The following is a 13388-nucleotide window of genomic DNA, read 5'->3' on the forward strand; positions in this document are numbered from 1 at the left end:
GTTTTAATTTCACTTTCCAAAATGCATGTAAATGTTTCTTCTTTTTGGCACTTAAATTGAACTAAAAAGAACTGAAAACGGTGAGTTTTATTTCTCTTTACTTCTTTCCTTTGATTGAATTATTTTATATTGATCTTCTCCTTCTTCTTTGCAGGAACCATATTATCTCAAGGTTTGGTGCATGTTATTATTCATTTTATCTCAAGGTTTGGTAAGAAGTTTTCTTTTGCGTTATGTGATTGAATTGTAACAGTTTATTTGAAAGTTTTCTCCTTTATTCAGGGTGAAAACCGAATAGCGTCCCTTAATTCTCTTCACCAAAACCTAATAACTTGGAAACGACTGATAAAGCCGATCCCCTATTTATGTTCTTTTTGTAGGTTGTTTGATTTCGAAGTCCTCAAACTTTTGTATTGCAAGAAAGATTTGAGCCATCTCTACTTCCTTACTGTATATATTTTATTTTTGCTTGATCTATCGCTTAAGATACATACCACATTTTTAACTAAGTAGTTAGAACCACTGATTAAACTCTCATCCTTTACTTATTTTCAACATCTCCACCCATTAACTTAGATGAAATTAAACTTCTTACACAACTGCTCAAATTTAAAGTTATTTGAGTTTTTAAGTTTCTGATTTTCTTATTTATTCTGATAAATGATTATGATTTTCCTTTCAGGCTTAGAGTGGTGGCACATTTGAGACTAATAATGTTTGGACTTTCCGAATTTTATTTTCTGTTTAGTTTGTTTCTCTTTGTTCGTTGACAAAATTATATTAAGGTAATTGTAATTAATTGTCTCTTTCAGGTTCTGATTTTTATATTTTTTTGGGTATTATTCATCTTTCTACGTTGTTTGAGTTTTTCTAGGTTATGATTTTTATATTTGTTTGATAAATGGTTATGACTTAATCAAATGGTTATGACTTAATCAAATGGTTATGACTTTCATTTTCAAGTTTAGAGTGGTGGCTCACCTTCCCATACCACATTCGAGAGTGCTAAATTACAGACCTTCCCAATTTATGTTCTATTTATTTTATCTCTCCATGTTGTGATTGACGAAATTATATTTTAGGTCATTGGAGCTAATTGTCTCAGTTTAATAAGGGTAGTGATTGACTAACACAAAAATTTAGACGTGCTAGCACCACATAATATTCAGGTAGTAGGAGAAATCATGTCCGTTGGCGTTTAAATTTCCAAAAAAGTAATAATAAAGAGATGGAAAGTTTGAAAAACTGAAATATCAATCAAATTAAACCATTGGATGAAAACCTCAAGAGATTGAGCGACCAAAATTTATAAATGTCACTTATGACATGGCAAAAAAACTTATATATAGACTAGGTATCTCCCGCGCCTTGCGGGCGCGGTCAATCTCGTCGGACATACGCCAGTCGTCAAGCACAACGATTTTAAACATCCACCGGAGTGCATGTAACACGATATCTACGTAAATCGTTGTTTGACGTGGCGCAGACCGAGCAAAAACCTAGACGTGCTAGCACTACATGACATAAAACACAATGCTAGCACGTCTAGATTTTTGCTCGGTCAAACTAGTTGTTCAAACACGTCTCTAGGGTAAAACTTTGCAGCAAGATTGCAAGTATCATCACATCACTATGATTGAACGAGCAAATTAAGAGGTGTTTCATTGCAAGCAAGAGGAATTCACATCTATTGTATCATTAAACAAGTCAATATTGAAGTGACCCATTAATGTAATATGGTCATATTGTTGACAAGATCGCCTTGTACCCACTCTTAACGAGCACCACAACATGATACATAGTTTGAGGCTCTGAATAAATATATCCGAATCATCTTCTCTTACTTGTATCGAAAAAATTGCAAGTGTGACTAGATTGAAAATCATACGGTTATACCATTGAGAGGTGCGAAATAGGTATATATAAGGAAAATGGGACCCTGTCAGGACTCAATCTTGGCTGGATCTCGATCGGACTATGTGGCCTGAAAGAATTTAGATAGAGACAATCTCGCTTCAATCTCGACCTGGGTATGTGGCCAGACAGACTCACTTGATATATGAGGGTCTAAAGAGAAAGAAAGATTCTCTAAATGTACAAGGTTTCCCATTAGAGTTCAAGATTTACAACAATTGTGAACTACCAAAAACATGATGCGAGTTCTTTTACATACAGGAGAGATCGAGAAACAATCTTTAGTTCCAGATATTGATGGTTTAAGCTGTTGATACTTTTCTAGAATAAACAATGTACATCAGATCTGATCGCCCTGGATTTGGAGATATATCGATAGCCTGCATACAAAATCATGGGCCAAATGGATTAGTTTTGGGCCTTGATTCAACTCATTTGCTATATCAAAAGAGAGTCGAACGACAAGTAATGGGCAGAAAATCTCAGCCATTGTGAAAAGTAGTAGCATAATAGTCCATGGTTGTTATTGTTATAACAGAAACGATATCGGTTGTTATATTATTTTTCATTGAAACATGCATGATAAGAAAGTTAGCAAAATGGAAAAATTACATTATAAACGTTTACTTTTTCACATTAAGACAGTTATTTAGCTAAAAAACGGTCACTATAACAGTCAGTACGGCAAAAAGCAACTGATATCGTTTCTGTTATAACGTTTCTCTCAGGATGATACACATTTGATATCTAAAAATGAACCACACTACAAAACTCTATAGCGGAAAAAAAATATATATTGGAGTACCTGAGGAGGTTCAAAACCGCCGGAATAATGAAAATAAGATGCAACAATGAGAGCATGATCAGCATCACCAGTTGATGTCCATATAGATATCGCTTTTGTGAGAAAACAACGATTCGAGAAGCTGATTTCCCAATCATAACAACAAAAACTAAGCATATATTTTACGAAACAATAAAAGGATTTTGGCTGCTGAAATTCACAAATATAACTTTCAGGAAGTAAGCTATGTGATTAAAAATTTAAAATCATTTGAACCAATAGGCAATAGCAACCGTAAAATTCAAAGTTGAACTTTCAGAAAGTAAACGGTTAGTATTACCTCATTATAGCAAAACCTCCTGGCTTACGAACTCGGGACATCTCTTTGAACACGTCGATAGGTTTTGTTAAGTAATCAATACTTACCTGTTTGATATAATAAGAGGCAGGATAAGCCCAAAAGTAGAAGTAAACTAAGGAACAAGATCGAGGAGAAAAAGATTGGTAACTAGTAATCCAAGACGAGAGGTTTTGAGGGAAAAAAAATCAAGTTAAAGGTATTAACTAGTATCTACTTGTAGAACTGCTATGTGAAACCAATTTCGAGAAAAAATATATATGGAAACTAGAATAGGAGAAAGAGGTCGAAATTAAGGAGAAACTTACCACATTAGTTATGACATCAAAAGAGTTATCCTCGAACGGAAGTTTAGGGTTTAAATTCAAATCTTGTACAATATATTCTGTTAGTACCTGAAACATAAATGATTTGATTTACTGATATAGTGAGTATATTATAACGGTTAATTTTCCTTCAACTTAACCCCTCAAGGCTTCGAGTTTGCAACTAGAGATTCGTAGTAGGTTGTGCCTACTTAGAAATGGCAAGGCCTGGCACAGCCTGTCTACGATGCCAGCCTGCCACGGTCTCGAGGGTGGTGGCATTAGGGGACATCATATCGTCAAGCTCTGCCATGGTAAAGCCAAAAGTAGACACGAACAACCACATAACCCAGCCCCTCATGTGACCGCCCATGAGATGCAAACTGTTTAAACTTTAGAGTAGCTGAGCAAGTACAAGGAATCTGCCATGGAACTCGGGCGCCAGACCTTGCCCGCCACGGAATAGACCCATTGCAGATATGTTGATGCCCTAAGCAACGAGTGCTGTGACTATTTTCGACAAACAGTGAATCTCTATGTGAACTAGATCTGAAAGCTCAACATTGTTCTTAGAACTTCCAAAACTTCTAAACATCTTATGCACCATTAAACGTACCGGGTTACGCTTCAGCTCTTCATCGTTCATACCCATGCCTACTACCCTATCTTGCTTGTATCCTGATGGAAAATGGCTCACCTTCATTCACATAATATATTTTCACTAGTAAGATTGAAGCAACGAACAAAATATAGCAAGTTTAGTTTGAAAGAAGTGAAGATGCAGATAACATAAATTTCTTACCCAACTGCTGCATAAATCTAGTAAGCTTATTCCAGGAGTGTTACTAGGAGGGAAAACCTCCGAGTAGTACTTAGTAAGTGCAGCGATGGCAGGATCATCAATATGTGTCACAAAGCGTGGAGACTCGTAGAATACAGAATCCGATGACCTAAACAAGCCATCTGTTCTATTTTAGAAACTTAGTTATGTTTATCGAGAAAATGAATGATCCTTATAGAAACAACAATAAACATCTTGTACTCGTGAAACCCACTTCTGTAAGGTGGTAACATGAGTGTCTCCACTGGCAGACCAGGGTTTGCATCTTACTGTTTCAAAAAAGAACATCTCCCTAAATCCAGAGTAGGAGAATTAGAAGCTCGTCTCCTATTTTTTCGTGAAACGGCACGGTGGTTTTATAGCGAGGAACCGAGGACCATAAACCTTCAAGACCAAGAATCAGACTATGCTCTCGGAAATGAGAGACATACATGTTAGTATGTTACCACCCAACCAAAACCCGTTTTTCAAAAACCCGTCTTTTCCTATTGGAGAAACCAAGCTTTAAAATTTAAACCCAAATCTAATCTTAACCCAACCACAAAACGGACTACTTACTATACACAAAAGGGAATGATAAAAACACAAGAAGCAAAAATATGGAAGTTATGACAGAAAAGAAGTATGGAGTTGGGAGTAAATATACTCATCAAATCTCTGGAAATCCTCTGGTTTAAATGGGAATTCATCTGGCCATTCCACATTCTTCAGTACCTATTCAAATTTGATCCCAAAAACAAAAATAAATAAATTACAGTACACTTTTTCTATTTGCATTCGTGATTCTAAACTATAAATTAAGTAAACCCCAGAAATAAATAAAAAAATCCTAAAATATGTAACTTAAGAACCCTAACTCATTTAACTCCAAAAAAATTTGCCCTCAAAATGAAACCTAAACAAAAAAAAAAATTGTCACATAAGATCCAACTCAATCTGGATGCTTTTTCCGGATTTTATGTTGTAAGTCTAGCATTTCTCTTTAAGTTTACTTTCATCTCAAGTACACTCTTTGGTATTTGAATTATCTTGCTCTCTTTTTTATTCGCATGGAATACAATATAATTGCATTGGTAGTTATCCCTCGAAAGCAAACAAGAGTACACCATACATCTGCCGACCACTATTTATGCAAGTCGTGATCGTAGTTTGTCCTTGTAGTCTTCTTACATTCTTTCCAACACCGTTTCTTTGGATTCTAAACCTTGAAGCACAAACCCATCTTTCCATCATACAAGCAAACTACTTTGTAGTTGTTATAGTAATACGGAGAAGAAGAAGTAGGCCCAAAGGCTAACGCGAAACTCCAATTATGGAAATGTTTAGAAGGAGGCGGAATAAGTTGTTTTTTCTTCGTTAAAGGATTGAAAATACAAATGTAATTTTCGAGCAAAACCACAAGAAGGCCATGACAACTAGCTGAAATAATTGCTTGGTCGTTCTCAAACTCTTTAGGTAAGCCAAGAGAGATGGTTTCACAAAGTAAGTGGTTGGGCGAAGAGCGATCGAAAGATTTCTTCACAACGATAACTAAAGGATTAGTAATACTGCTCGAAAAAAAACTAGAAACGTTTCGATTAGTTTGACTACTAGTATGTTGATTTATAAAGGAAGAAGTAGAGATTAAGGAACCCCATCTTTTGTTTATAACTTTGAATGCAACTACGGTTTTTGCAGGCAGTCGTAATGATAAACTAACAGGTAGGCAAACCAAAAAGCCGATTTATATCCAGTTCACTTAGCTATTCAATTGTTATAGATAAAACAATGTGAACGGTAAAATTGACCCGAGATCGATTTTTATCAAAATTAAGACAAACAAACATCCTGATATCCAATCAGAAACAATTCCGATGTTGTGACATTCGAAAACAAATACTACCTTTAAGTGACATTTTCAGATGAATTTGTTGGAGACTGGTTAGAAGGAAGTTGTTCTAAATCTTCATCTTCGCCTTCTCCTTCTCCTTCTTTAAGAAAAAGATCTTCATTCTTGCTCAATCCAGCATGAACCAAAACAAGAACCATTCCAATCGAAATCGAAACAAGAATATTAACCGTCACATGAGTTAACAAAAGGGATAAAATCGTAACAACAAATAAAATAATCAAAATTATTCGATCGTCAATTTTGTAATTGAAGATTAATAAGGGATCGTCTTCGTGATCACGTAAGAAATAAAAGAAAACCCATAACAACATCATCAAAATGAAAATGATTAGTGAAATTGGATGATAAAGTAAACTAAGAAAAACAATTAGTAAGATTACGATCGAGTAATTTGTACGAAAGTAAGTGAGATTAAGTTTAATTCTTGAAATTGATTCTTCGAAGTTTATGATGTTGAAGGTATGAAAATTGATCATTTCTCTCCATGATCTTTGAGTTTTAAGCTCATATCCTAGCCGTTCTTTTGCTCGTGAAACGAATTCTAGACCGTTTGATTCTTGTGATGATGATGAAGTTGGGATTGATCCATACATCACCATGGATACTCTGAAAACTCCAAACTCTAGAGGAGGAGAAGTGAGCTGTTTTTTTATAGTTAGGAGGATTAGTGTGATATGGTGTATCAGTGTTGTTGGTTAATATAGTACACTTCAAATTTGTTAGACGAGATCTGGCAGTCAGATTTTGATAGAGGTTATTAACGCTGTTATTGAATGCCACGTTTACAAGGAGTATTGGAGATGGTATGACAGAGATACATGGTATTATTTTATGGGAGATTTTAAAAGGCCTCCCCATTTTTGTTAAAAGGCCTCCCCATGGTTTCGTTGACTTAGTAAAAAACCTTTGACTTAGCTTGGTTAAAGGGCCCCCCTCTTTGAATGGGTGAAAAAAACCCCTTTAAAGGTGTATTTCACCCACATCATTTGACCACGCCACGTCATCACCTTCTCCGGCAAGGTCGCCGGCCAAATTTCCGGCCGGCGACCTTCAATCTAAAAAAAAAAAATTCTTTTTTTTTTTCTTTCTCTCCTCTCTCTCTCTCTCTAAGAACTCCGGCGAAGGAACCCTTCGCCGGAGTTCGTCTGTTCGTGAGAACAGATCTGTTCTCACGAACAGACGAACTCCGGCGAAGGGTTCCTTCGCCGGAGTTCTTAGAGAGAGAGAGAGAGGAGAGAAAGAAAAAAAAAAAAAAAAAAAAATTTTGAAGGTCGCCGGCCGGCGACCTTGCCGGAGAAGATGATGATGTGGCGTGGTCAACATCACCGGTCTTGGGTTAAGTTTGACCTAACGGCGTTAACTTTGCCGTTAGGTCAAATATTGATGAAGGAGGTGCTCTTTTGTAGAGGGGGCCCTATAACCAAATGGGTCATAAAGAGAGGCGCTTTTAGCGGGGAGGCCTTTTAACAAAAACGGGGGGCCTTTTAAAATTTCCCTTATTTTATTAGTTTAATGGTGGGTTTGGCGTGAAAGAGCCGTTTAAGGAGTGTTTGATTGGCGTTTCTATTCTGGTACGGCAACTCAAAGTGAGAGAAAAAGTTTTCTCACGGTTGAAGTATCCAAGAAGAGAGGAAAAAGTGTCCACCCTTCACGTGTACATTAAGTAAGCCGTATCGTACGGTGTCCACATAATCAAGTTCTCACGCTACAAGTACGAACCCGTCCGAGACACGTGTATTTTATAAAAAATATAGGGATCTCAATATTTACGTTGTGGACTATCTTTTTTCTAGAGGTGTAGTTGAGTCGAACCGAGTGATAAGATGTTCAAGTTCGGTTAGTGTCTTTAACTGTTTGTTCTAGTTCGAATTCGATCGAGTAATTGTTCAATTTCTCGAACTCGAACTCGACTCGTGTATGTTAGAAAGAGCTCGAGCTCGATTGTTTTAAATTCGTTATCAAAATACTCCAAATCAAAACAAGTTCCTAAATTATCAAAATACTTCAATGATCATTTGTCGCAGACAACAATAATGATTAATGATTCATATTCCAATAATCTCTTAATGGTTGACATTTTAGTACAAGTTTCAACACTAATACGTAACTATGTACTACATTATTGTAGATATTATGTTAAACGAGTAGCTCGATTGTAGATATGTAATGATTTACATAAACTAGCATGCTTTTGGGCACGTGTTAAACTCGCACTTGTTAATCTTCGAGTCGAGCACGAGCAATCGTAGAACCAGAGTCAGAGCATCTCGTTATAAGCTTTGACCCTGGTGGATTCACTGGGAGGGACCAAAAAAAATGGAAGAAAAAATACAAAAGATAAAACAGATGAATCTCAACCGTAGAGACTTAGGGCAAACCATAGACATCATCCCTCCCTCCGGCACATTCCCACTTCAACTCCTCCTTTTTCATCTAACTAGGGTAAGTCATCTTACTTATATTCATACTAGTAGTTTTCATCTCCAGATTTCTCCATATTTTGTTATCCGGTTTATAGAAGTTATTGTTGATTGATTAATGAATTCCAGACAAATTAAAGATTGTTGTTCAAGTGATACTACTAATACTAGCAGTACTAGGGTTTGTAGTCCCCATCCTGTTAATGGTGATTGGTTGATATTTGAGGTACTAACCAGACTCCCTGTGAAAACCCTAGTTCGTTTTAAGACTGTTTGTAAGAGATGGCGTTCTTTAATTCAAAAAGATCAAAACTTTATTCATTCACACCTTCTTCTTAATCGTTTTCGTGTTCGTCGTCTATTTATCGTCAACCCTTTACCGTATAACGCAGAGAAAAAGAAGAAAGTGTATGGTGAAATCCACCCCATGGACACTTGGCCACACGAGGAAATGTACGTTACAGCTGAACTAATTTTGTTTGAAGGCGACGACGACGAAAATGTACTAGTGTACGTTGACACAGTAAGGGAGGTGGATTCGACTGATTACAATCGCATTTCGAACCCTGTTAACGGTTTGATATGTCTCATTGACTCACATTACAAGTATGCTGTTCGTATATGCAATATCAGTACCGGTGAATTATCACCATGGTTTGAATCGTCGTTGTTATCAGGAGAAAAAGAACGCGATGGGATCCCTTGCAAGAGGATGCAGCACAATCTCAATCGCGAGCCCAGCTACCAATTTGGTTTTGATCCTTCCACTAATCAACACAAATTGGTCTGTTTGTGGGATGTTTTTTCTGAAGGTCTCCAATATTTGATTTGTGAGGTATTGACAGTAGGGCGTCAAGGTATAAATGGTGATACTAAATGGAGGAGGATCGAAGAGGTCCCAGATGTATCACCTTGGGAACTAGGGGAGGATTCTGTTTATGTGAATGGTGTTATTTATTGGTGCAGTTGTGACCTTAATGTTGGAGCCTGGAAAAGTGAATATCGTCCTATATTCATAGTGGCATTTGATGTAGGAAGAGAGAAGTTCAGAAATATCACGGTCTCGGATTTCATCCTTGATCAACCTCCCTATCGTTTCCAAGGAGAATACAACCCCCTCGATAGTCCATATTATCGACAGTGTGAGTACGTTATTTTATTAGAAGTGAGTGGGCGTTTAGGCATGTTAGTTAGAATGAACAATTGTATGTTCAAGATGTATATATATGAAGATGATGATTACAAGTTGGAAGAGGAGATCAATAAAACGCCTATTGGTAGCAACGGTTGTTTTCCAAGTAAGAGCGTTGAAAGATGGAGTCAGGCGAGTAGTTTCACACTACCTTTTAACTTGGAGAAATGTGGTGTTAGGTTTTGTAAGTTTGTAGGATCAGATGACGAAATAATCTTAGCACAATCTGAGCGACCGGATTGTTATAAAGAAGTAGGGAAGAAGAAATGTGTGTCATTTTATTCTTATAATTGGAAAAAGGGCAATTTGAGAGAGTTTGAAGTAAGTGGAATCCCCTCGTCGGTTCCACATTTATGCACCGGAAGTTTTGTTACTACTTTCTTGGAGAACCTTCTACCAATTAACGATGACAAAGATCAAACTTCTAGCTCATTGTAGTGGATGGATCAAACTTCATTCACAGGTGATGTTATAAGCTTGTATGGAGTATTCTTTTTCGCTTTTGAGTGCACAAAGCTGACTTGTCTCTTATTCGAAACCTAGTTCATTTACATAGTCAAGTGTTTATGCTTTTAGGGTTTAAAAAATGGAAAGGAACCGAGAAACCACCTTTACAGAGTTCGAGAGTCAATATCATTATTGTTTTGTTTTTGGCTTGGTTCGACATTTCTTAAGAGGTGTGTGGCTGATGATTTCTAGAGCCTCGGCTGTTGGGGACAACCAGGGATATATATATATATATATCGACTGGTAAGATTCTGTCTCAGCCATGAACTACAGTACGAGTAATGATAGTAGACACCATCGTTTGCGCAGCTAAATATGGAGATGACATATTGTGGCCCGGGCATTTGATTATGAACCTGAAAATCTGTTCAAAATAGTGGCATAATGGTCTCTCCGAGTAAAATTTTGTTGATATGCATAAAAATAGAAGGTAAATCTAGAGAAGGTTTATAACACTTAAGTGATTGCTGTGGTTTTTTTTTTTTTTTTTTTTGTTGAGTGCTATGTGGCTTCTTGGTTAGTATCTTTTTGGTATGGAACAATTTGTATCTCACTATTCATTTGGATAGTCTTGCTTGATAATTGAATCATTTCAGTAGATATAATGTGAGACTTTATATTCATATTGGCCACATAATGGTGTTGGATCATTTCAGTAGGTATAATGTGAGTGTAAACAGTTCAACAAAAAAAAAATAATGTGTGTAAACATATTCGTATTGTTCACATAAACATATTCGTATTGTTCACATAAACATGTTTAGGATCATAAAATAGCACAATTGCTACATTTCTTTTATCTATACGTATTTCATTACTACTGGTACCTTCCTTAATTTTTTTCTGTTGTCAAAACGAATAAAAAAAATGTAAGATGCTTTTTAAATAAAATTTAAACAAATTTTTTTAGAGAAAGTATAAATGATGTAGTTGAGTATTTAGATCATAGTTTGTTGAGCTTTAGGCATAATTTGTTGGACTTTAGGCCATAATTTAGATGAACTTTAGTCTTTAGGTTTGTCTTGTTAAAATGTGACGGTTATAGTGTTTATCACATCTTAGATGTATCAATGTCATTTTAATGACTATGTCAGTCAATTTCTTAAAAAAAAGGTTAATTCTATTTTGGCCCCCTAAAGATGACCAACTGACCAAAATGCCCCCCTATAGATGTCCATCTTCTAATTTGGCCCCTTTTTTTGTTTTTACGTCCACTCTTCGGTTAGACGTTAGTGAAACATCATTTTTTTACCCAATCTACCCTTATAACTAAAGAATCTTGTTAGCTCGAAATTTTAAAATCCCAATGGTATTTATTATTAGTCAAATCTTGTCTTCAAATCAAACTAACTTCTTTAAATTTTTAAAATATCTTTTTAACTTTTCTTCTCTCCATTCACATCAACTCCATTAATATGCAAAAAAAATCATCTCCCCATCCCCATTAACAACCCTCCATTAAAATCCTAAAAGCTTAAAAACACTAACGGTACAAAAAAATCTAGAGAGAGAGGGAGAGAAAAACACTCCATTAAAATCTCATATTTCTTCATGTCTTCATTACTGAATCAATGTTAGTGCCTCCCCTGGACATTTTTTGTCTTCCCAAGCAGTAGGATCAATGTTGGTGCCTCTAAAGCTTGAAGCCTAAAAAAAATTCATAGAGTTAGTGGGTGGAGTAGTTGTAGAGGAAAAGAGGCAATCCTGGTGTGATTGCTCTCACTGAATCTTTGTACCTTAGAGGAAGACCTGAAAAATCAATTAATTTTAGAAATGAGTGAATCATGAAGAAATATGGGATTTTAATGGAGTGTTTTCTCTCGCCCTCTTTAGATTTTTTTGCACAGTTACTGTTTTTAAGCTTTAGGATTTTAATGGAGGGTTGTTTATGGGGATGGGGAGATGGTTTTTTTTGCATATTAATAGAGTTGAGTGAATGGAGAGAAGAAAAGTTAAGAAGATATTTTAAAAATTAAAAGAAGTTAGTTTGTTTTGAAGACAAGATTTGACTAATAATAAATACCATTGGGACTTTAAGAGTTAGGGCTAACAAGATTCTTTAGTCAGAAGGGTAAATTGGGTAAAAATTGATGTGTCACTAACGTCTAACTGAAGAGTAGACAGAAAAACAAAAAAAGACCAAATTAGAAGCTGGACATCTTTAGGAAGCTATTTTGGTGAATTGGTTATCTTTAGGGGGCCAAAATGGAATTAACCTCAAAAGAAAAAAAAAAGGTATTGCATCGAAGACCAAAAGAAGATTATATTCAAAATTGTATTTGAAATAGCAATTTATTTAGAAAAGAAGCATAGAAACCGTTGGTTATGCCTTTGTAGTTTGAAAAATAAAATCTCTTTGGTTGACCTGCAAATCTTGCCAATAATAAAATTAGTGTAGATCTTACTATCAACAATATCAACCAGTTGCAAAATTAAAATTTAGACTCGTCAAAATCACCATCTCATCTCCTATAAAAACAACTTTCCTTCCCAGCATCTGCCAACGTTTTTTTAAGGTCTGTTTGGTACCTATGAAAACAGGGAGTAAACATTGGTTTTAATTACGAAAATAGTTTTCCACCCTCTTCTTTTTTCGCTTAATGTTGTTAAGCGAGCAATGGACCCTTGTCGCTGCCTTCAACAACGGTGCAATGATAAAGTCATCGAGATGTAAACAAGATTGAGGGCGAAAAATAAAATCGAGGGCTAAACTTTTTTTAGACCTCATACGCAAATCTAGAGAGAGAGTTGACCCTCAAATCAGAGTTGTCGATTTTTAATCCTCTCTCAGATTTGCTTTGAATTCTTGTTGTCCTTGCATTTTCGTTTATAGGTGGTTTTATAATTGGTCTTTAAATATAAATGGACTTTTAAAACTTTCTAGCCACGACAATTGTTGAGGAGGCCCCCCGATCAGTTTCTTATAAAAGACTTTGCTCATTCTAGGCCAGAAGTAATTCTGGCAACAGTTGGCTAAAAAGTTAAGTATGTAATCTTCTACTCCTAAACTAAAATAAACATAATTTTTAACAGAGTTAAAATTTCAAAGCGAAAGTAATGTTAATGGATTGTTGGCCCATATCTAGTCTTCTAGAAGATTTTGGAATAAGTCCACTCATGGAGGGGCTTAGCATAGAATCCTTATAATCAAATGAAAGGGCTCTCCAAAAAAAAAA

At 35.8% G+C, this 13388-nt stretch overlaps 2 protein-coding genes and 1 pseudogene across 5 annotated transcripts; 1 reads left to right on the forward strand and 2 right to left on the reverse strand.

Annotated features, from left to right (window-relative positions):
- Positions 1 to 1639: 1639 nt before the first annotated feature.
- LOC147540653 (uncharacterized) lies at positions 1640 to 6714 on the reverse strand. The gene is made up of 9 exons (XM_086644910.1): positions 6085 to 6714; positions 5309 to 5406; positions 4849 to 4969; positions 4164 to 4324; positions 3978 to 4058; positions 3365 to 3451; positions 3039 to 3124; positions 2720 to 2840; positions 1640 to 2294 (listed from the first exon to the last, which is right to left on the reverse strand). The coding sequence occupies exons 3-9, from the start codon at positions 4904 to 4906 to the stop codon at positions 2217 to 2219; spliced, it is 672 nt and encodes a 223-aa protein (XP_086501036.1). The 5' UTR covers positions 4907 to 4969; positions 5309 to 5406; positions 6085 to 6714; the 3' UTR covers positions 1640 to 2216.
- On the reverse strand, positions 5925 to 6711 carry LOC147540654 (PRA1 family protein F2 pseudogene; annotated as a pseudogene). Its single transcript, XR_015226450.1, has one exon. The product of XR_015226450.1 is annotated as a PRA1 family protein F2 pseudogene (transcript).
- Positions 6715 to 8391: 1677 nt separating the features above from the next.
- On the forward strand, positions 8392 to 10814 carry LOC147540655 (putative F-box protein At1g32420). 3 transcript variants are annotated; one of them, XM_086644913.1, is made up of 3 exons: positions 8392 to 8535; positions 8906 to 10168; positions 10282 to 10814. In XM_086644913.1, exon 2 carries the CDS (start codon positions 8941 to 8943, stop codon positions 10141 to 10143), a length of 1203 nt encoding a protein of 400 aa, XP_086501039.1. In that variant the 5' UTR covers positions 8392 to 8535; positions 8906 to 8940; the 3' UTR covers positions 10144 to 10168; positions 10282 to 10814. The 3 variants fall into 3 exon arrangements, with proteins under 3 accessions (XP_086501039.1, XP_086501038.1, XP_086501037.1); XM_086644912.1 differs by having other exon boundaries at positions 8906 to 10814; XM_086644911.1 differs by having other exon boundaries at positions 8393 to 10168.
- Positions 10815 to 13388: the final 2574 nt, after the last annotated feature.

Source organism: Eschscholzia californica, unplaced genomic scaffold (genome assembly GCF_041429995.1).
Source record: "Eschscholzia californica isolate CP2 unplaced genomic scaffold, dmEscCali1.0.p SCAF_5, whole genome shotgun sequence".
Lineage (NCBI taxonomy): Eukaryota > Viridiplantae > Streptophyta > Magnoliopsida > Ranunculales > Papaveraceae > Eschscholzia > Eschscholzia californica.